General features: G+C 54.7%; 1 protein-coding gene across 1 annotated transcript in view; it reads left to right on the top strand.

Moving 5' to 3' along the window:
• The window catches only part of PAX5 (paired box 5), a 182,558-nt gene extending 159,968 nt beyond the window's left edge, over positions 1–22,590 (top strand). The window contains exons 9-10 of the mRNA XM_045881987.3: positions 15,267–15,353; positions 21,586–22,590. Coding sequence (XP_045737943.1) covers positions 15,267–15,353; positions 21,586–21,662 — 164 coding nt within the window. The 3' untranslated portion in view covers positions 21,663–22,590. The remainder of the gene's footprint in view (positions 1–15,266; positions 15,354–21,585) is intronic.
• Positions 22,591–23,034: the final 444 nt, after the last annotated feature.

Raw genomic sequence — 23,034 nt, 5'->3', positions numbered from 1 at the left:
GGAAGTCACCTTCCCCTCTCTGGACCTCAGTCTCTGCATCTTTATAGTGGGGGCGTCTTTATGATTGTCCTCCCAGGGCTGCAGGGAGGATAAGAGAGGGAGAAGGCCCTGCTTTATAACAGCAGGTGCCATCTAGTGAGATCCTCTGTATGCTGGTCATTCCCCAACCCGTGTGCCCTTCACAATAACCCCACCAGGTTGGCGTTGATCTTACCCTGTTTCACAGAGGAGGAGGCCAAGGCCTCGGCTCACACAGAGTAACTTGCCCAAGTGGGAGGGCCAGGATAGAGTCCTGTCTTGCTTGCTCCAGAGTCCTTTGAACAGGAGAAGATGCAGAGCCCTGAGAGCCAGATCTGCTTCTGAGAGATGCATAATGACGCCACCTTGCAGGCGACTGGCACTCTTACAGCGCTTGGCACATCCTCAGGACTAAATAAATGTGGGTTGAAGGAAGAGAACCCAGGTGGGCCCAGGTAGGACTGTCTTTGGGCATCTACCGCAGCCATCCTTATGTTCCCCTCCTGATCCATGACAGCAGAATGAAGAAGCTGCTGAGGAGAAAGAGGGGGAGCCACAAGGCTTGAGTTCCTCCATGCTGTTTCTCAGGAGCTTGCTCCCCATGAGCCAGATGCAGCCCCAAGCCAAGAGGCAGGGTTTGGTGAGTGCAGAGCAGGATGGATTTCAGTCCCCACTCAGCTGATCAGCTGGTAGCTCTTATGCAGTGAACAACCCATTCATTCCTCTATGGCAGCCCTGCCCCTTTGTCTGTTTTAAGGGAATCTCACTGGGCCTTTTGAGTCTTCAGATAAACGCAGAGGTCAGAGAGACCCTGAGAAATCCCAAACCCCAGCTGGCTCCTGGCTGTCTGGTGGGCAGAAGAGGGCTCATGAGCTTGAGTCCCTGCTGCATCACGGCCCCACCCACTGCTCGGCACAGAGCCAGGCACAGAGCAGATGCTCAGGAAAGGTTTAGAAGCCACATTTAATAACATGTGGACCAAGAGAGGAAACAAATGTGCAGGTGTGTTGCCTGGGTAAGCTAAAAGTCATCCAGCTTGTAGACCTCAGACCACACGCCTTCAGCCAGCTGTGGCTTTTCCTTTCTGCCTAGTCTTTGGTTTGTTTATTTGGGGCCCAGGGCATGAGCCCAATGGGACTTTAGGGTTCTATGTACCAATCTCTCAATAGCTGCTGTTGGGCTCTTGAAGAGAACAAGTCCTACCAACCACAGGGTCCCAGACACGATGAGGACAGCTCAGGGGCACATTCATTCCCACCCTAGAACGCCATCCTGGAGACGCCTGAAATTCCCTGGGTGAGACCAGATGGAGGCCTGCAAACTGCATTTCTGCTCTAGGAAGAATTGCCCAGGCTCCCCCTAGTGGAGATTCGGGGTGCAACGCCCTACGGCATTGCTGGTCGGTGGCAGTACAGGGCAGGACTGCCTCCGGGCACCACACCCCTTCTCAGTTTCCCCACTGTTGGTACGTGCATACTCGCCTGGAATCCTCATCACAACCCTGTGGGGACCCTTGGTTACCACTTTTGTTACAGACTCAGTGAGAGGAAGGGGCTGGCTCGACATCCGGTAGAGCCAGGTACTTTGCACCCAACAGCCCACATCTAGCCTCCTTCCGGAGGCGTCCTTGGCTTTGGCCAGCTGGCCGTCTGCTTGTACGGCCACACAGCCTGGCCCCTCTCCACCTCGTGACGTTAGACTCCAGATGGCCAGGGGGACCACTCTGTAGATAGGTCAGTCTTCCAGTACGTTTGCAGTAGCCTCCTTACTGCCCTCCCCACTGCCGTTCTCAACGTGGTCCATTCTCAGCGTAGCGGCCAGCACAAGTCATTAAAACCTGAGTCAGGACGTGTCCCCATTTTGCTCACTTAGAGTAGGAGCCAAAGTCCTTATATCATCTCCCCCTCCCCACTTCCCTCCTTGACCTCATCTTCTGCCTGCTCCCCTTCACTCTCCTCTGCATCCATACAGACCTCCTCACTGCTCTTCGAACACACCGTCCACACTCGTGCCTCAGGGCCTTTGCATTTGCTGGTCCTTCTGCTTGGAGAGCTCTTCCCACAGATAGTCACACAGTTAATTCTCACTTCCTTCAGCTTATTATTCAAAAGTCACCTTTTTGGTGAAGCCATCCCTACTCACTCTAAAGTCTCACCACTTTATGTTTTTTCCTTAACGTATGCTATATACTGTATTTTTAATTATTTGTTTTGTTTGTTGTCTCTTTGTACCACTAGAATACAAGCTCTCTGAGGGCAAGGTCTTTTGTCTCTTTTGTTCATGACTGTATCCTCAATGTCTAGAACAGTGCCAGGTATTTAGTAGGCCCTCAGTCACTATCTGGTGAATAAGTGGATAGATTATCTGCTGGGTGCCTTGCATCAAGGTAGACACAGGCCAGCTCTCCCCAGCACACCTGTGGTGCTCCCCCACCTAGCCCTGCATTTGCTCCCTTAGGAGGCTTCTCCACTCTTCCTTCCTTGACCCCCAAAGACATCTCCCCTCCTCCCTCAAGCCCCAGGGTGTTCCCCGCAAAGCCGCCTCTCAGCCAGGTCTGTCGGCTGGTCACAGAGGACACAGATGAACATGTCAGTTGAATTTAAGAAGGAAGAGCTCTCCATCAGCAAAGCCAATTCATGGGCGCCTGGGTGGCTCAGTTGGTTAAGCAACTGCCTTCGGCTCAGGTCATGATCCTGGAGTCCCCGGATCGAGTCCTGCATCGGGCTCCCTGCTTGGCGGGGAGTCTGCTTCTCCCTCTGACCCTCCCCCTCTCATGTGCTCTCTCTCTCTCATTCTCTCTCTCTCAAATAAATAAATAAAATCTTCAAAAGAAAAAAAAAGCAAAGCCAATTCAGGGCTGGCCTACTCACTACACTCCTGGGGAAACTGAGGCCTGCACTGAGGAAAGGCCTTGCTGCAGTGAGTTTGTGGTAAAGAAGAGACGACCCCCTGGTCCTTGGAGTTGTGAGCACTGGCCTGAGGGGAGGTCCTGATTCAGCTCCCTGTACGGAACGAGCACCTGATGGAGCTCACCGAGTCATGGTGGTGGCTGTCATGACCAGCCTGGAGTTCACCCACACCGGCCAGCCCTTCTTTGGGTTCTTAGAGGTTGGCCTCCTTAGGACCTGGGGACCAGACACTAGTGTGCCCCTGAGGACACTGGGAAACTCCTTTGCGTGTTGGCAGTGCTTCTCAAACTTTACAGCAGACAAGCCACCTGGAGATCATCTTCCAGAGTAGATTCTGGTTCAGTAAGCCCAGAGTGGGGCCCAGGAAGCTGCATTTTTAACAGGCTCCCCAGTGATGCTGATGCGGCTACACTCGAGTAGCTACCCACTGGGTCTTGAACTCACTGCACACTGCAGTCACCTCATAAGTTTGGACACATACTGGTATCTGGCTCCAGCCCAGAGATTCCAGTTGAACCAGCATGGGGTGTGTCCTGGTATTCTGGGTTTTTCAGAACTCCCCAGATGATTCTAATAGGCAGCAAGGTTTGAGAACCCCTGGTCTGGGTCACTGCCCATTATTCCTGCCCTGAGGGCAGCTCTGCTCTGGGAAAGCAATACGACTTAAGGAGAAAGGCATGTGTTGGCACAGTGAGGAAGGGTGAGGAGGTGGGGGGGCGCAGGTACTGGGGGGATAGGCTGCGGAGTCTGGAGGCCAGTATAGGGGAGAGATAAGAGTGAGCCCGGGGAGCCCTTCCCAGCAGAGAAGCAACCAGGAGAGGTGAAGCAGCTGAATGGCCCCTCAGAGCCCCCAGTGTTTGGCTTCGTTCTTAACCCTGACTCTGAGAGAGAAATAACTCCCTTCCCCCTCTTCAGCCTCACCTGCCTCTCTACCTGTATCCCCGCACGGGTCCCCAGCCACCCAGGATCCATGTAATTTATGTGTGCGCTGCCCCCTCCCGCAGACTGTGGGCTCTCGGTGGGCAGGGACCGTGTCTGATTCATCTCTGCCGCCCCAGGCCCCAGGCCCCGCGTGCTGGGGGTAGGAAAGGTGCCCGGAATTGAGCGGATTCCTTGGGGCGACTGGTGCTCAGGGCCTCTGTGCTACGGAGGTCTCAGCACACAGCAAAGCCTGCGCATCGTGGTAGTAATTGTGAAGGTAAATCTTGTCTGGTGTCCTCGCAAACGCTTGGTGAGGCATTCCATAAATATGTCAGCAGCAGCATTAAAATTTGATGGCAGGCGGCTCAGGTCGGGACTAGCACTGTGACTTCCCAGCAAGGTATGACACCACCACCTCCCTCTCATTAGTCAGCGGCAGGATGCTCAGGCCTCTGCACTGAGCTGGGCCCAGTCAGGGGGAGGTGATTTCTTCCAAAGAGGACCCCTGGCTGCTCTGAGGGACAGGCCAAGGTCTAGGCCACAGAAAAGTAAGTCAGCTTTGGGCTGATGTTGGGCTGAGAGGCAGAGTCCCTGAAGGCTCTGGGAATATGCCCAGAGGCTAGAGGGCCCCCGAGCTGGAGGAGGCTGGAGCCCCTTTTGAGTCTGGGAGCCAATAAGAAGGGCTTTATAGTCAGCCTGGTGGAAATGGTCGATTTGCCCCCAAAAAGGCCTCATAGAATACTTTAAAGAGGCACGGCATTAGACTCATCATTTAAACAAGCAAAGGGTCCTTTGGACAGGAGTCTGGGATGAAAAAGTATTTAGTGACAGAAAGATTGGAACTCAATCTTACCTACTTCCCCTCCCCCATCGTCCATCTGGGGAAACTGAGGCTATGTGAACCTGAAAGAGACATGTTCAAGGTCACACTGTGGTAGAGACAGAATGAGATCAGGGGCCTAACTCGTAAGTTAAAGCTTTCTCTACAATCAAGCATTTGGGGCACTTGTTGAAATAACAGGAAGCTACCTAGAAATACAGTTTTCATTAAAAACAAGCCCAAGTGCATCCATTTTTTCAGCAATTGCACAGATCATGTGCTATGTGTCAAGGACTGAGTCAAGCACTGAATAGCTCCTCACATTTGTAGAACACTTTTTGATTCACAAAGGACTTCGAAATGCATCAGTATCATTGAGTCCTGCAACTGTTGTGATACCACGTTGTACACGAGGACCTCAGGTTCGGAGAGGTAAAGTGAGTTTTCTGAGGCCACTTGGCTACGTTACTGAGGGGCTTAATCAGGGACTGACTGGCCACAGGCCCCTGGGCTCACCCTCCCCTCAGTTACCATCCCTCGCCGCTGCCTGTGCAGAGCATCAGGTCGCTGCTTTACAATTACTTGCAAAAATCCTGACATGGTTCCGAGCTGTTAAAGAGTTTCTGGGTTTATTGGGCAGTGGGCTAGGTTAGCCATTGTGTTGTTTGGGGTCTGTGGCCCGTCTCAGGCCAGGACACACTACGTCCTGCTAAACTGGCCTCCTGTTTGGGAGGGGCCAGAGACGGACCTCGTCCCCAGGCTCCCCTCCCTGGCAACAGGGGCAGCACGCCTGGACTCTTCTGAAGGCAGCCAGGGCTGGCTGGAGGGGCACAGGGACAGGCTCCAGGAACCCGCTAAATGATGAAGCTTGAACGTTCACTGAGGCCCACAGCTTAGCCATTTCCTATAAGAAGCCCTCCCGGATACCCCAGCTAGAATAAATTCTAACTTCCTCTCTGCTTCCAAACCTGCCTCACCCTTTTCTCGCACCCGAATCTCTAGTTCTGGGTCTAAGAACCACATAGATGCAGGCAGTTCCTGGAGATCCAGAGCCTGAGACCCACTCAGGGCGCCTAGCACAGAGCTCTGAATGGAGTAGGGCCCCTGTGAATGCTGAATTGAGTAGATTTACCAAAATCCATCACAGGTGTGGGAGCTCGATTCTCTTGGGAGTACAGTTCAATGTTATTCCAACTGAACTGTGTGAAATCAGGAGCCTCACAGTCTAGATCATAGAATGGGGGCTTCTGGCAAGGTCTCTCAAGCAAAACCTTCAGGTTTCCAGACTGAGCATTTTCTTTTTTTCTTTTTTTTTTTTCAAAGATTTCATTTATTTATTGGAGAGAGAGTGAGTGAGAGAGAGCAGGAGAGGGGGGAGGGTCAGAGGGAGAAGCAGACTCCCCGCTGAGCAGGGAGCCCGATGCAGGACTCGATCCGGGGACTCCAGGATCATGACCTGAGCCGAAGGCAGTCGCTTAACCAACTGAGCCACCCAGGCGCCCCAGACTGAGCATTTTCTGATGGCCATGTGGGTGGTAAGGAAAAAACAACCCTTCCCACTTACCCATCTCAGCTGTGGCCCCAAAGAATGCAGTTTGGTCATGCTCTCTTCTGAGCTGTAACTATCAGCGGGTTTTGCTCTCGCCTTTTAAGAACACAAAAGCAAAACCACAATGACGAAACTTAAACTCTTTTGCAGTGAGCCAGGCTTGGTGCTGTGGTTGTGTGTCAGAGAGGCCCGGTAAGGCCTGGAGGGGGCCGGGCCCCTCAGGAGAGCCCGTGCAGCGCTTCTTTCCCCCTGCGGGGCCCGCACCCTAGCCCTTGCAACAAACGTGGCCCTTCCCTTTTCAGTGTGCTTTGCTGCCTTTCTCTGTCTCTCTGTCTCATGCTTCTACCAAAGATCGAGAGCCAGAGTTTTAGGAATGCTTTTCCAGCATGATCTCGTGAGCTGTTTCAGTCTGACACTGAAAGGTGCTGGCCAAGCCATGCTCACTGAGTGAGCATGTGCTGTGGCTGGGCCCCGGTGCTGGGGGCAGCCGAGGTTGTCAGGAGCTGTCCACTACATGTGGTGGCCCATCTTGGTTCCCGCCCTCAAGGAGGAGCCAGACTCAACAACAGAGGAATGGAGATAGGGGTCACAACTACCCCCGAGTCTGAGCAGGGATCTGGGCCATGGGACTGAGCGCTCAGGGGAAGGTGGGGGAATGCTCTCAGCTGGGACGAGCAGTCCAGAAAGCAGTATTTGAGCTGGGTCTTGACAAGTTGGGAGATTGGACATGAGGAGGAAGAGGAAGGTGGCATTTCAAATGAAGGACATAGCATGAGTGGATGGAGAGGGGCCCCATGGGGCATGCGGGGAATGACTGTTGGCCTTTGGGGCAGGGAGGCCGTGGGAGGTGTGGCTCAGAAGCTCGCTGGGACCAGACCCTGTGGTTCCTTGAATGGCACAAGGGGGTTTCTGGTCACTGCCTCACAGGCTTGTTTCTCACAACTGTGCTGCGTGTGGGCACCCCCGGGGAGACACACCAGAGACCGGAACTGCCTTGCCCCACACCCATACACACAAGGCAGGTGTTTTGTACCCTAGTGAGGCTGCGAGAGCCATTTGCACTTTGCACGTTGTCTTGTCCATTGTGTGCGTAGATGAGGGCATTGGACCAGAACTTTGGAATAATACCACAGCAGGAGAGCAGATTAAAATGGAACCAGAACTGCTCAAAAGGTGCCATAGCGTAGCCAGGGGTCTCCAACGGAGACCTATCTACAGGGGCCAGTCTGGTACAGAAAGATGGGAAGTCAGCCTCAGGGGACAAGACAATAGCTGCAGCTCGCTTGCGGCTGATGACACCCTTGCCCCTTGAAAACGCTGCGCTGACCATCAATATGTTTTGATTGGCCCCATGTGACTCGAAGGCCCCAGTTCTTGCCTCTGATGGACGCCAGCTGGTGGGGTCTGGCATGGGCCCCGCGGCCCACGGCGGAGGTGCTGAAGATGCGACAGTAGGGTTGTTTCCCTCGGGTTCCCCGAAGGGTCCTCGCGCTCAGGTTCCCGTGGTTGCAGACGGCAGGAATTGGGCTAAAGGGACAACAGGCTCCTATCTACAAGGGAGCAAGTTGAGGCCCACCATGGTCACGCAACTGCCTCAAGGCGGGTCGGCGGTCTCACGGGGGCCCACCTGGCACCACCGTCCCACTGCGAAGCCTACAGCTCCCTCAAGAAGCAGAAATGAGAGACACATTCTGCATTCGTTCCCTCACTCTTGCCCTCTCTCTCGGTTTTTCTCTTCTCTGTTTTTCTGAAGGCCTTCGTGGCTGGTTTGAGCTGGTGGGAGAAGAGGTTTTTCCCAGGAATGGATCGATGCTGTGTGCCAGGCTGTCCGGGCTGACAGGACTGACCTTTACTGAGTCTGTTCGGGTTTTCCTCTCCTTGTTGGGAGCCCACGGAGGTCTTGCTCTGGAGAGAGGGAGGTTGAGAAGTGGCGGCCTTCCAGGGGGCCCGTCTGGGGTGGGTGCAGTGAGGGTAGGAAAGGGGAGAGTGTTAGTGCCAGAAGCCATTTTAGGCCCCTTGTTCGAATCTCTGAAGTCACTCAGGCTTTGACAGAGCCCCAGAATCCGGTATGTGTGCACGCACCCCCCCACGCACATCCGTGTATACACTTGTGTATATATGCGTATGTCCGTCTACATGTATGCGTGTATATACATGTATGTTGTACATCTAACACCTAAAATAGTAATATAATATATATGCAATAGTATCTAATATGTATACATTTGAAAGAGGGTGTCCTCTCTCTAGCTATAGACGGCCACGCAGAGTACCCGCTGACTCCGAGCCATGGCACGTCACACGGTTGTCCAGGACCACGGGGAGGGGCTGGAGAAATCTCATGGCCCTTTTCACATCTTTCCTTCCTCCTCCTCTGCAAAGCTTTGCTCTCAAAGCCCAGCTTCAATCCTTCAGAAATAGAACTTGGCTGGGAAATAGAAAGTCACTTTGAAAGACTTTCCGTATGTTAATTACAGCCGGCCAAGGTCTCGAGCAGAGGTGGGAGCCCACCATCTGCAGATGGGGTCGGCCCCCGGCGAGCTCTGCAAATCCCCATCATCTGGCAGGTGTCGTTTTGGGTTAATTAAGAGCTACACTGAGCCGGTTTACCTGTCACTTCTGAGAATTTTAGGAAACTTCGACTTTCTTGCCATCTCTGAGCTTTTAGCAAAGGAGAAACAAAACATCTCTGATCTCTGACAATTTTCTTGGCCCTGGAATCTCCAGGAAAGCTGCCTTAAAAAAAAAAAAAAAAAAAAAACTTTTCATTTTAATCAGTCCTTTCTAGTGACCTCACTGATCTTCATCACTCGTTCTTGTATATTTGGAAGACAGCACTGTTCTGGGGAAACGCACCATTTATCCTAAATTTCTTAAGCCTCTGCTTTCTTTCTCAGTCTTCGAGGAAAGAACATACATTCCTCAGCTTTATTCTGTTTTAGCAGCTTTGGAAGGACTTTTGATTTGTGTGTTAGGGGCCTCTGTCAGCAGTCAGGGCTGTGGTCAGAGGGTCTGGGCTGGGAGCAGGAACGATGGGAGTTTTCTCTACCATCAGTGATGAGAAGGCACCAAGTCCTCCCCACACCAGGGTTTGCAAAGATCTGTAACTGTTAAGTCATGTGATCTTCACAAGCTTCAGAAGTAGAGATTTTTTTCTTCCTTCCATTTTACAGACAATAAAACTGAAGCTCAAGAGGTAAATTCATGTGCCCAAGGCCACCCAACCTATGAGTGGCAGAGTGTGGCCTGGACCACGGGTCTTGGAGTCTGACTTCAAAGGTCATTCTGTCTCTCCCAGGTAGACAGCTCAGGGCAGGAGTGAAGGGTGGTGCTCACCTGTGGGTGTGGCCCTGGACGGGAGCCTGCAAGGGGGCCAGCCCTCTGTTGTTGGGCCACGGATGGGGTAGTCTGCCTCCTGTGCCCCAGAGTCCCGTCATGTACCAGCTGCCTGGTCCCACCCCCTGGCTTTTGCTCATGCAGTTGCCCCCCGGACCCCACCACTGCTTTCTCCGGTGCAGAGAGCCCATCAGAGCCAGCTGGTATCTTCTGGCACTGTGAGATCAAGTAAGCTGGACTCAAACCCTTATTCCCTGCCTCATGGAAAAGCCCTATGTCCTCCCCAAGATTTCTGCCACGTTTCCAGTGGAGGCTCCCTTTCACACCCTTGGGCTCAGGCTCCTTGACATCACCCAATGCTCAGGCTCTGTGATCTCTGTTGCTCTTGAGCCACATGCTTTCATCTTAGGCCTGCGGGCCACCCAGACACCGCCCTCGGCCACCTCTGATTCCCAGGTAGGAAGAAAACACCAACCGTGTCGGCTTTACCGAATGTATCTGGGATGGTGGCTGGCAGAGAGGGTGGTTATAGACCTGAGGAGGGACAACTTAAAATGGGAATCCAGACAACCACTTAAATGTTCCTCACTCCCTCCCCTCCCCACACGGTGGCTTGCGCACAGCTCCTGTGTCTGCCCTTTTCTCTTCCTGCCCTTTTCTCCTCCGATAACAGAACCTCCCAGGATACAGGGCCTTTCTTATGCACAGCGCTTGGGTCTCTAAACTCCACCCCTAAACCCAGTAGGGGCTTTCTTTTGCATATGCAAGAACTCAGTGAAAGCTGTACAATTCCTTTCAGGGCCTTCTTGGTTTTTAGAAGAGGCGCTTCTTCCTCCCCTTCTCTCCTGGGTATGGGGAGAGGGGAGTGCTCTTCTCGGAGTAACATTACCTCGCCTCCCCTCTCACCAATCCTATGATGTAGGCCCATATTCAAGATGAAGAGACTCTGCCCAGAGAGGTTCAATCACTTACCCAAGGCCACACAGCCAGTAGGCAGAGGGCTGACTGCAGAGCCTAGCCCTGCCCAGCCCTTCCACAGGAATGCCTGCAGCCTTCCCTGACTCCTCCCTGCTTTCTGTTCCCACAGCATCATATGGGGGGGGGGGGGCCCACCCTGCGGTGCTGACTCCGAGTCTGTTCTCACTGCAGTCCTGGTTTCCCCTCGGGACTGCTCCTTCCCAGGAGGCTGGGGATGGATGACATGTTTTGTTGGTGAGAGTTCCTAGGGGCTTATATGTGACCAACTCCAGACAGCCCAAGAGCTGTCTCTGAGGAGGGCCCATGTGCTGTCTGTGGACAGTAAGACCAGACGACGGTCTCACTGTCCACTGAGTTACAGCCGCCTGGGCTGGGCTGGCACCCCAATCTGCCTCACGGAAACTTTTCTATGAATGCATCAAGCACAGGTTGCCCAGTTTAAGGGGTTGGTATTTCCGAGAGATGCCAAAAGCTTGGGTCGGTTAGTGGAAAGAAACAAGGGGCCCCTCTTGTCCTTTGTGCTAGGCAGACATAAGAGAAGGCGTTGGCTTATTTTTTTTTAATTCGTCTTTGTGAGTGCGACTGAGACACAATGTTCCATTAGTTTCTGGCGTGCACCATTGTGATGCCACAAGTTTATAGATCACAGCGCTGCTCATCTCCAGTGTGGCTCCCATCTGGGAAGCCGTTTATTGTGTGATCTTTGTGTCGGGTCAGCCAGCAGTCCTGCATGGTCTCCCAGGCTCCCGGCCCGCTCGCTTGGACTGTGGCAGCAGTCACCTGGCTGGTTTCCCTGACCGCAGGCTCACCTTCTCCAGCCTCTCCTCCAGATCCCGGCACTCCCTAGTCTCCCCTGGGTCCCAGCTCCCATGACAGAAAAGCGTAATGTTCTTGCCCCACAATGCCCCGGCCATGCAGGGGGTCGCACTCTGACCAGTCCCACCCCAGACCTTTGCTTGTGCCTGGGAGATCCTGTCCTTCCTGGCTCACATGCTCCCCGGCACCCCAGAAAGTACCCCCAGTGCTTTCCCCCCACCTTCTCTTTCTTGGACAGGACTCACTCTTCTAAGTGGCTGTTGTAAGGTTTGAAGGAAAGAAGGTGAATGTTCCTCAGGTGTCATGAGTGTGGTGAATTTAAGCAGGGGAGATGAAGCAGGAGATTGGAGCCTCCAGGCCCGGAGAAGCCAACAGCAGGTGGGACCCGCTGAGCCCCCAAGGACAGGGCCTCCTTCCTTGCTAGAAGCATCAGGGCCCCTGAGAAGTGAAATTCAAGCTCTGCTGACAAGAAGGGACTTTTTAAAAAAAAAAGAGAGAGACAGAGGCCCAAGATGGGAAGGCAGTGTCACATAGGCAGAAGGTCCTGGGCTGGCAGGCGGGAGGCCAGCCTCGGAGTCCCCCCACCTTCCTGAGCCTCCATTTCCTCACATAGAAAATGCAGACAGTTACACCCATCTTGTGAGCGTCATAGGATTGTCAGGAGAGTTAAAGGAGATTCTGGATGCCAGGGAGGCTTTGGTGAGCAGGATCAGGTCATTGTCATGACTGAAATTTGCTGAGCATTCACTGTGTGCCAGGCACTCAGTGTATCACCCGTTCAGTCTTTACAGTGATCACATGTAGTGCGATCTCTTAATTGCTCCTACTTTACTGAGGAGGACACTGAGGCACGGAGAGGCTGAATGATCCGCCCAAGGTCACAGAGTTAGGAAGAGGCAGACTCGGGAATTAAATCCAGGCAGTCTGGTTCCAGAGACCTTGCTCCCAGCCTCTGTGCCAAACTGACTGAGGACTGCTGGGCTCAGTGGTGGCCTGTGGGCTCGAACCTAGGCAGTCTGCTGCTTCCTGGCCACCTCTGAGGTCAGGCTAGGCCAGGTCTCTAGACAGGCAGCCTCCTCGGTATTTGAGGACTGGCTTCCCCACATCTCATGTGCAAGGACTCCCTACACTAGCTTTCTCTGTGGCACTTCAGATAATCAGCATCCCAGAGTGTCCAGCAGGCCCCCCGGGTCAGCCTCACGCCCCAAGGTGCTGAAGCTCCCCTTACCCTGAATGCTCGCTCTCCCAGGGCATCTCATGGAACAGGCTGGCTGAGAGTGCCCACAAAGCCCCTACTCAGCACACCAGGCGGGGGGAGGGGGGGTGGGTGTTCCTGGGGATTCTCATCTTCCACCAAGGAGCAGGGTGGTGTTGTGAGTGGGACCCACCAGTGGATCATATAAACTGGGTTGAATCCTGGCAGGCAGCAGGTGCTCAATACCCCCCTGGCTCTCAGTACTAAGAGCAGAAGTAGTGGCAGCCATCGTCTGTGTCCCTGGGTCACTGAGGTGTACCTGGTCGTTCATTCAACAGAAGTTCTCAGTGCCTGCTAGCTGCCAGGCCCTGTCCTAGACCCTGGGATGGAGACATGAGTCTGACAGGACTCCCTGCCCCCGTGGAGCTTCCGTCGTACTGGAGGACGCAGAATTAACAAGATAAGCACAAAAAACAGAGATGTTGGGTCGTGATCAGTTCTATGGAAAAAAATAAAGCAGGAAAGGATGGGGTGGAAGGGGTTTCCATTTAAATTCGGTGGTCTGGAGATGGAATTGGAGCAAAGCCTAGAAGGAGGTGAGGAAGAGAGCCAGGCACATGTATGTGCAGGAGCATCGTGTATCAGGGAGAGGCAGGCGAGCTACCGGCCATCCACGAACACCAACCATCTGTTGCGGACAGGGCATTACAGGGGGAGCGCGGGGCTGGGGGCAGGGGGCGCACAGGCGCAGAGAGGAATCGGACCCAGACCCGCAGGGCAGACACTCCCACGTCACAGGGGACTCCCATGTAGGTGCTGTGGGGTGCTGCGGGAAACGGAGGGCACCTGAAGCGGGGGCTTCCCAGAGAAAGAGGTATCAGAGATCCAGCTTGGGGACTGGGTGGTAGTGGAAGGTGTAGGGTGGATAACACAGACACGGTTAACTCCAGCTGAATGGACCCAAGACCTGCACTTCCGGGGGCTGGAGATCAAGGAGGCTTCCTGGAAGAGGTGGCCTTGGAGCTGAGCCTGGCAGACAAGCATGATGTTGCTAGACGGAGGAGCAGAGATGGCCTTTGCCAGCACAGCCTTGGGGCCCTGGGTCCAGGCACAGCGCTGTCAGGAAGTACCTCTGATGGGGCAGCCCGGAGCCCTGAGGGGAGGGCAGCTGTCCCCCTGCCCCAGGCTGCGCCGTCTCTCTGATCCCCCTCCCTGCCCCCTAGGAGGAGGAGGCACTGATGGATATGCGGAGGCTGGGCGGCTTCGGCCCAGCACTGTCACCACACTCTCCCTCCCTCCACCGGAACCTGACACTCTGACCACTGAGGCATAAAAAACAGAGAATTGGAAGGCTCAGCCTGTCAGGCTAGGAGTGGCCCCCAGAGAGGCCTGAGGAGGAGCACGTGTGTGTGTGTGTGTGTGTGTGTGCCCGCACACGCTCTGCCTATGGTTGGCTGTAGAAATGGGGAGGAGGCCAGCTGGGCCCAGGGGGTGGGAGCAGCTGGCCCCTCAGGCCTCCTTTATTGTTCCTGCCCTACCTGGTGGAGCCCCAGGGACCCTACATCTGGGCCCGGATGCTGGGGCAAGAGCAGTGCTCCAGGTCCTGCCTTCTGGTTGGTCCTTCTGGAGGCTCCTACCCTTTGGCACCCTTGAGAAGAACCCATGGATGCACGTCGGGGCTGCGGGTGGTCTCCTGGGGCTGCCAGGGAGGGGCCCACCTGCTCTGTAACCAGGGGCCTACAGAGCCACTCACCAGCCAGCTACCAACACAGCCGGGCTCCGGCCCAAACCAGGTGCTCTGGGAATCCCAGCCACAGGGAGGCGACAGGCAGGGTCCTTCCTGCTGCAGAGCCAAGGCGGCAAGGCTTGAGGGCAGGAATTCTGAACTCCTTTCCTGTGACTGACTGGTGGTAAACAGGCCCTCCTGGGGCTGAAGAAAGAGCACAGGGAAGTGCCAGACGCAAGAAGCAGGGCCCCATGAGCAGCTGGGCCAGAGTGAGTCGTCCTCAAGTCCTACTGTGCCCCCTTTCCCCAATGCCGCCCCTACCCCGGCCCAGCTCGTGGTTTCTGCCTGAGCATCCCCAGCAGCAAACAGCGGCCCCCCTCCCAATGCCTGGAAGGCCCCGACCTTCTGTGCTCTGCTGTGCTCCCCAGCCCTCTGGCCTCCCTTCATCTCAGCAAAGTGCCATCTGCCTTCTCCCGGCATGGACGTGAGCATCTGTCTCACCCTCCCCGTTAGACCCATGCTCCCAGGGCCCCAGGAGCAGCCCCCTCTGGAGTCACAACCCAGAAGGCCAGACCAGAGCCACTCAGGAAACACATGGGCAGTGGAACTGAAACCACGTTGGGGTACTGGAGTGCCTCAGTCAGGGCTGAGAGCCAGGCCGGCTGCCACTTTGAACGTGGATCAAGGTCATTTTGTGAGAGACCCTGGGCATCAGTTTTCTCACCTATAAAATGGTCCAATAACCCCAGGGAACACCTGGCACGTGGTAGTTTCATGGTATGCATGTTGGAGGCTGGGATTCACTCCCTCTGCTAAGAAAAATGTTACAGGGGGAAATACAAGGCCGGTGTTAGCCATCCACTTGATTAAGGACGTGGGCCAGGCTTGCCTTTATTGGGTATGAGAAGCACCTGCAGTTTATGAGGCAAACGCCACTGGCATTTTCCAAACCTGACCTGACATTTGGTTCCTGTTTCTCTCCCGCCCACCACATGCAGGGAGTGAGTTTTCTGGGAGCCCCTACAGCCACCCTCAGTATCCCTCGTACAACGACTCCTGGAGGTTCCCCAACCCGGGGCTGCTCGGTGAGTACTGGTGGAGGCCCTGTTGGGCCCCTGGGCCATCAGCTGCCCCATTAGAACCCCTCTTTGGGCCAGGGTCCCTTGACAGCCTGAGGTATAGTCCCTGAGTGGGGGTGGGTAGCTTGCCTCAGGTACCTGCCATCCGGGAGTTGTGATGGGAGCCTCGGACAGGAAACACCACTCCAGCTCCGCTCGAGCCCTCGTCCCTCCCCCAGATGTTTTGGTGGATAAGGGAAAATGGCAGAGAAGGGAAACAGAGAAAAGGGGGCATTGAAGGAATAGGGGGAGCGTAGGAAAAGTGCCTTCCCGGGATTAACATATTTCTTAACAATCATTGAATCTTCCGGTGAGAAATCTCTAAGAGGCAGCAAGGAGGCAGCAAGTTGGCAAGAGCCAACTTGGATTGATTGGTAGCATCTACCTGTCTTGATAAGGACTCTGAGGCTTAGTGATTGATTAGTGATGCCTGCCATGGACATCAGCAGAGCTCCACTGGCAAGTTGATTGCTCTGTGCCTGAAGGCCTTCTGCATCCTTCCAGTCCCAGCTCAGCGGGCACCCAACATCTACCCAGGCCTCAGGCTGGCATATTATCCATTGTTGGGGCCAGCCTGATCTGTGTACATCATCAAAGATATTTGGGCCACTCCAAAGACCAAGCAGGGATAACTCGGCCCTTAAAAGGCCAAGGAGAACCTTTTGTTTTGTTGAAATGAACTGACATGAAAGCAGCTGGTGAGTGATAATGGGAGCTGAAGGTTCTGGAGCATGAGGCAGGGGCCCAGGGCTCACAGATGTCACTCACCACCTGGGGGCAGAGCTAGTCAATGAGCCTGCACACGGATGGCCCCAGCAGTAAGCTGAGGAATTCCTACACAGGTTGGGACAAGGCTCAGAGACCACCCAGGCTTGTCTGTCCAGCTTAACAAGGCCAGCTTAAGTAAGAGCCTATTAATTCCTGGATCTGGAATTTATTTTAGGACTGGGAAACAGACTTCACCAGAAAAGCAAGAACTTGGTCCCTTCAAACTCAAGTTGCCAGGTCATGGGTCTGTGATTAGGTGACTAAGGCAGACAACGTGTCTGACAGAGACACCATCCCTTCCTGGCTACCACCCTTCCATGCACTTGGGCCTCAAGCTGCCCCCAGCTGCCCCGAGCATTCTGGCGTGTCATGCAAAACTTGCGGGTACAATAAAGAATGATGCCAGTTAGTACTTCAGGTCCCTATGCCTGCAGATTTCATGTTATAGGAGACTAGGATCGTACTACCTGTGGCCTCCTGGATGGGCTGATCTGTGGACTTTTTTGGTTGTGGTAAAAATCAATTCTAAGTATTGGACCACATCTCCACTTACCTAATACTTTTCCTGAAACAGCCCCTCTGAGAGGCCCTGGTCTCTGAGGTGGCCCAGCTGTCAGCCCTAGGAGGCAAAGGCTAATCATAGTCTCCTTGAACCAGAGTCTTTCAGAGGGGTAGGGGCAGAGCGCTGGGTCTGGAGCCCAAGCAGGTGGCAAAGGGAGGGTGGGGCTAGGCGGCATCTGGGGCCTTTGCTGTTCAGCTGGAGTGAAGGCAGTTCACATCCCTGGGTGTTAGGCGTGGGCTGTGTGCCTGGTATGGAAAGATGTGGACTCTGTCTCAGAGAGCCTCCAGGCTGAGGGTGAGGGAGCCCCAGGCAAGGCTGTCCATGCTGGGAGGGTGCTCAATGCCTTGAGAGGAGACCAGAGCTGGTACAGAGGAACTCTGTCCATCTAAATGAGTATCTGCTCCTTGTGTGGGCGCTGGGCAAAACTCTTCATGTGGGCTACCTTACTTTATCAACAGCTATTATCTCCATTATACAGATGGAGACAGTGAGACTCAGGAAGGGTAATTAACTTACCTGAGGTCACACAGCATGCAGGTGGCAGAATGAGGACTCAAACTCAGATTGCCCCGACCCCAGAGTATGATGTGGTACTCTTACTCTCCCTGACCAATTAAGTCTGAACAGCCAGGAAAAGAGGCCTCATCCCTCCATAGAAGTCTTGAGGGGCCTGAATACTCAGACCATGTAATGTGTTGAGAACAGCTCTGATCAATTTTTGAAAGCCAGATTATTGTATTTATCTGCCAGACTTTCTGTTGCAAACCACAGAATCCACTCTGGCTGGCTGAAGCAGAAAACCACTTTATTAAGGGATATTACAGGCTTCCAGAATCTCCAGGAGGACCAAAGAGGCAGGTGTGGGACACACGGCTGGGAACATCACCCAGCCACACCACCAGGGCTGCCAGAGCCCTCCTGCTGTTACCAGTTGGCTCTCTGCTCTCTGCTGCCACTCTGGCCAGGGTGCGGGAGAGCTCGGCCTCGCCGCCCGCCTGAGCTGGGCGTCTCTGCCGTCCTAGCCCACCCACTTCCTCCTGCTGCCCCCTTCCCGATCCAAGTCGCATGCAAGAGGCTCTAACAGGCAGAGCCCAGGGGACACACTTGTGCCCTAGCAGCAAGTGGAATGGGAGAACGAGTTCATTCAAAGAGGCGGGCCTCCCACCACAGGACACCCTGCAAACACAGGAAAAGTCGAAAACAACGTTGGGTAGTTACAAACATGAGAAATGGCCCCTGCACTTCCCAAGTCTGTCACCTGGGGAATCATAGGTCATCCCCCAATCGGGGCCTCAGTTGCCTCAGGTGTAAGATGAGGATAATTGCCACCGGCAGCTTCGTTCAGGCAAGAGCTGAATATGACACTCTCCTGAGGCCCACAGCCCTGAATAAGCAGTGATCCCACTTTCTTGAAGATGAGTGAGATGCCAGGCTTACTCTGCCATAGTCTTGCAAATCAGTTCCAGGCCCATCATATCTACCAGACTGCCCTTTACCCAGAGTGTCTTCAGGCCGTTAACTAAAAGAATCCCACTGGACCAGAGAAGCAGACTGATTATTTCTGGGGAAGGTACCGGGGGGGGGGGGGGGGGGAGCTGCTCTGAGGCTCCTTGGTGCTCCTGCTAGATCAGTGGGAGCTGCAGAAACAGGTGAGACCCTACACACACACACACCCACACACCCACACTCTCTCTCTCTCTCTCTCCCCCCCTTCCCCCCGTGTGCTCACACGCAGTGCCCGCACCCCAGCCAGCCTGGCTGAAGTCCCCTTCGCAGAAACACCGCCCCGCCAGGCTGGGCAATGCTGCCCTAGTGAGGCTGCGCACTGACCGCTCAAGGAGGGCGCCCCTCCCGCCGAGCCTCCTGTGCCGGTGCGGCCTGTACGTTGTGCACACAAGGCCCAGCCAGGGCACAGCGAACAGGCTGGGAGGGCACAGAGGCAGGAGGGATGGGCAAGAAAGCAGTGGTCAATTAGGATTAGAAGGGGTGTGCCCGTGGCCACTCCAAGGGGAGGAGGCGTGAGCAGGAGCCTGGAATGACTGTGTCAAGAAGCAAATTGATGATACTGTGAATTGGGAAAAATGACAGAAGAAAAGGACAAGTTTATTCTAGATGGGGGTCTAATGGGCACCAGAGTGCTTTGTAAGGTGATGTGTTCATTTCTCATGGTAAATGCAAGCATTTTTGATTTTTCGGGACAGGCTGGCCAAGAGATTAGGCTTTGGAAGGGGAGTGAGTCAGAGCCGGGCGGGGGGTGGGGGGCAGGTGACAAGTGGCCTGTTGGGAACTCGGAGGACTGAGCCGGGATCCTCCCAGGAGCCTTACTTCTATTTGCTGCCCCTGGAGGCCCCTTGGTGAGGGCAGTCCCTGAGGCTTTCCCGCTCCTGTGCCATGCCCAGGCCTGCAGGGATGTCCCCACCACAGACACACACACATTCCTCTCTCCTGGGCTCATCTGAAGGCAGGATGCAGGGCTGGTACTGCACATTCTCTGTGGGTGACTGTCCTAATGCTGTCCCCATCCCAGAAGAAAGAGCAGAGGAGGCTGGCTGACCGGCATCTCTGAGTCAGGGCTCCAACTAGGAAGGTGACAGAGGAGGCAGCAGAGAAAGCCATCTCTGGGAAGACTTAGGCATGGGATTGGTGTCTCTGCCTTCTGGAACAGCATGGCGAGGCATCTCCCGCTCCTCCTCCATTGTCATTGCTGCCTGAGCCATACTCCCTCCTGGGGGGTGGGGGGATGGGAGGGGGCAAGGGAGGAAGTAGTGTGTCTGTTCATTGGGACTGGGTTTGGAGGGCCAGTGGCACGTGCTGAAGTGCCTCCCCCGTCCTGCCCTCTAGATTACATACTAGCTGTGTGATCTTGGGGAAGCTACTTAGTCTCTGTGCCTCAGCTTCCTCATCTGCTACATGGGGACGATACTAGTTCCTACCTGGTGGAATTGTTTTGGAAATGGAAAGCGTGACTAGCTGTAAGTGGCTTAGAAAACTGTCGATTTCCAAAGCACTTTCACATCCTTGTCTCATGGTGCCCTCATATGGCCCCATTGTGACCCCCTTTTACAGATGAGAAAACTGAGACTCAGAAGCCACTTGTTCAAGGTCACTCAGCCAAGAGTGAGAGAGTCCAGGCCTTGGTGCTCAGTTATGGTATCTGGGAGAATCACGAATGAGTCCACTCCCCCAGGGAATTAAGCAGCTCACTATTCCCACCCCAAGAGATGCATGGTCCAGTGGCTACCAGGGCCCCCACTGCTGTCCACCTGGATAAACACAGCCCCCCAGCGTTGGGTAGACTGCACTGTGGTGGGAAGAATCCTGAATGCAGGCCAGGTTCTGGCACTGAGAGGCCCTGTGGCTTTGGGCACTTGATGTTGGTTTGTTGAGCCTCGTTTCCTCACCTGTAAAAGGAGGCAATGGCCTAGCATCTCTAAGCTTTGTGGTTCTGAGAATCTGCTGGTTCCCTGAGCCCCCCAGACTCTTTCATCCCTGGGGAGGAGTTTTGGTGCAGCGTAGGCCTCCTGGAGGCCTCGTCCGAAGCAGGTAATCCCAGAATGAAGCCTTGAGACAGTGGGAGGAACCCAGCTTGGCTCTCACCCTGGCTCTGTCTGGAGGTCACAGGCCGCAGGGCTCCACCTTGCAATTTTCCCATGGTCTCCCATACCTCAGGCTCCCCATGTCTGTCTCTTCCTGTCCTTCAAACCCAGCCCAACCCACATCCTCCAGGAAACCTGACTCTGCCAGAATCATCTTGCATTCCCCCCCCAGAGCTCTTTTCTCAGAGCTCTAATCCCCCTGCTGACTCTCAACATTGGTCTGTGAGGTTTGTGATTATTGCCCCTTGCTGTCCCCAATAGGGCCAGAAAAGAAATGAGTGAATGGGCAGGGGTCTCCGCTATCGTTTGTTTACTCTGTGCTGCTGTGCATTTACTCATCCAGCCTGGCTGTGAGCACGTGCCACGTGCCGGGCGACAGCCTGGGGACTGACGACAGACACCGGGAAGAGCAGAGCCCAGCCCCCTCCTATGTGGGGCTCTCTGTCCAGGGGCGGGGTGGGGGGAAGAAGCAGTAAAAGAGGTGATTGGAGCCCCTGGTCCAGGCTGCAGAGGAGGGTGAGCTCAGGGCGGGGGGGCGGGGGGGGGGGGCTGCAGGAAGAAGCACAGAAAGAGGCAGAGAGGCACAAGAGGAGGATAAAGTGGGCTAACTCCCCTGCCCTGGAGGTTGAGATGAGACAACACGTGAAAGAGCGGTGCGAGGCCGAAGAAGTGCTTCTCCGCAGGTAGTTGCTATTAGCATGAGGGTATCCTTGAGACCTCTGCAGGGTCCGAGTTCACTGGAGTGTGGTGTGTGCGTGGTATGGTGGGGGAGCAGTGGGTCGGGGGCGGAAATCCCAAGAGGTGGGCAGAGCTAGGTCACGAAGTATCCACAGGGCAAACTAAGAAGTGATGGCTTTTCACCCTCTAGGTCAGAAGTCAGCAAACTCGTTCTGCCAAGGGCTGGATGGTAAATATTTGGGGCTGCGCAGGCAGCTGTAGTAGCGTGAGAGCACCCACAGACAGCACAGAATCAAGTGGGCAAGGCTGAGTTCCACTAAAACGTTATTGACTGAAACGGGCAGCAGGGAGGATTTCACCCGAGGGCCCCAGTCTGCCTACCCCAGCTCCAGGTGGGGAGGAGGCCTTGAAATCTTGTGAGCAGGAAGCCACCCTGATTAGGTTTGCAATTTGGGGAACAGACTGGAACAGAGATCTTGGTGGCCTGGGAGGAAGGGGAGGAGGAGGGGGACCCTGGTGGAAAGGGGACCCCCTGTATGGGGTGGCAGGCACAAGGTCCCCCTCGAACCGCCGTGCCCTCTTCTGTCTCTCCCAGGCTCCCCGTATTATTACAGCGCCGCGGCCCGAGGAGCTGCCCCTCCTGCAGCCGCCACTGCCTACGACCGTCACTGACCCTCGGAGCCAGGTGGGCGCCAAGCACTTGCAACACATATCACTGAGGGCGATAGCCTCTCAGCCCCTCCGAAGCCAGCCAGAGGGGCCCAATGAGACCATCCCCCAGCAATCCTCTCTCGCCTGAAACTCCCTCCCAACCTTTTCCTGCCAGGGAACTGGGGTTCTATGGTAAGGCTGTTGGACTTCTAGACACACGTCCATTTCTAAGAGTCCATCAGTGCGCTTCTCCCAACAGCAACTGGGTGTCTGCAAAGCCACAGACTATTCTGCAGACAACTGTAGCCCCAGCCTAGCCTGCCGGTCCCCAGCTGTCTGACCATCCACCTGTCTTCCTGCCCCAGGCCTGGGAAGGAGAGCTTGTTTTTGTCACTTCAACAGCACCCATGTAAATACCTTCTTGCTTTTCTGTGGGCGTGAGGGTCCAACTGAGCAGACTGCCCACCCATTATGCATCCAATATTCCCGATGTGTCACAGGACATCTTAGACCTGTGTGCAGAGCATCCCCTCTGTCTTGGCTGCCCCCCCCATAGGTGGGCTTGGAGTTGTCCTTGAGACTAAGGATGCTCACCTCAGGTCCCAGCCTCCTGCTCATTGCTACTTCTTTAACGTCTGGACTAGGAGTCTCATTGGGCTGGTTATGCTTCAAGCTTGCCCCCTGAGACCCCTCCTCAGGAGAAACACACTGGAGAGATGCCCTGGCTTCCTGGCTCCATTTTCCTGGGCCCTGTGCAGGGTGAGCAGCTCTTTTCCATGTCAAAGGACTCAAAGAGAACAAAGGACTGTCTGGGAGATTCCTCAGCTAGGATTCTAAAGATGCTGTCCAAGGTGCTGACTGCATTGTGGACTTTGAATGCTGGGGCTGGACAGGACTCAGAAGACCATAGTCCAAGGCAGGGACTCCCAAGCCCCTGGAACCACTGAACTGAACTGGGATGTGTTTTCTGAGGCGTGCCCAGGCTCATATCACATTGGACACCCACCATGGACATTTCTCCCACCCTCCAGGATGCCAGAAAGTGGATTCTGGGCAAGCCTGTTCCTGCCATGTAGACAATAATTAACAAAAAGGACATTCTTGCACTGAGGACCACAAACACCTAGAGCAGTCAGCCAGAACTTCCTGATCAGCCCCTCCCTATCCTCGTGGAGCCTAGTATGCAGCTGGAAATAGAGGTGCTGGGATGGGAGCAGATGCCTAACTTTGCACAGTGGGCATATACCTATTGATGCAAGGGGTTGTAATAGCCAGGGCCATGGCCAAGGGCCCCAGGAGCCTGGAGGGGAGCTTGGAGAACTCACTGGAGGCTGGAGTGGTCAGAAAAAAACCACCTGGGAGGATACGGGGGACAGAGGAAGGCCTTCTGGGA

Source organism: Mirounga angustirostris, unplaced genomic scaffold, assembly GCF_029215605.1.
Source record: "Mirounga angustirostris isolate CCGP_5_RB_7025 unplaced genomic scaffold, mMirAng1.0.hap1 SCAF_15, whole genome shotgun sequence".
Classification (NCBI taxonomy): domain Eukaryota; kingdom Metazoa; phylum Chordata; class Mammalia; order Carnivora; family Phocidae; genus Mirounga; species Mirounga angustirostris.
The sequence above is the reverse complement of the archived record's forward strand: the minus strand, read 5'-3'. Positions and strand labels throughout refer to the sequence as shown.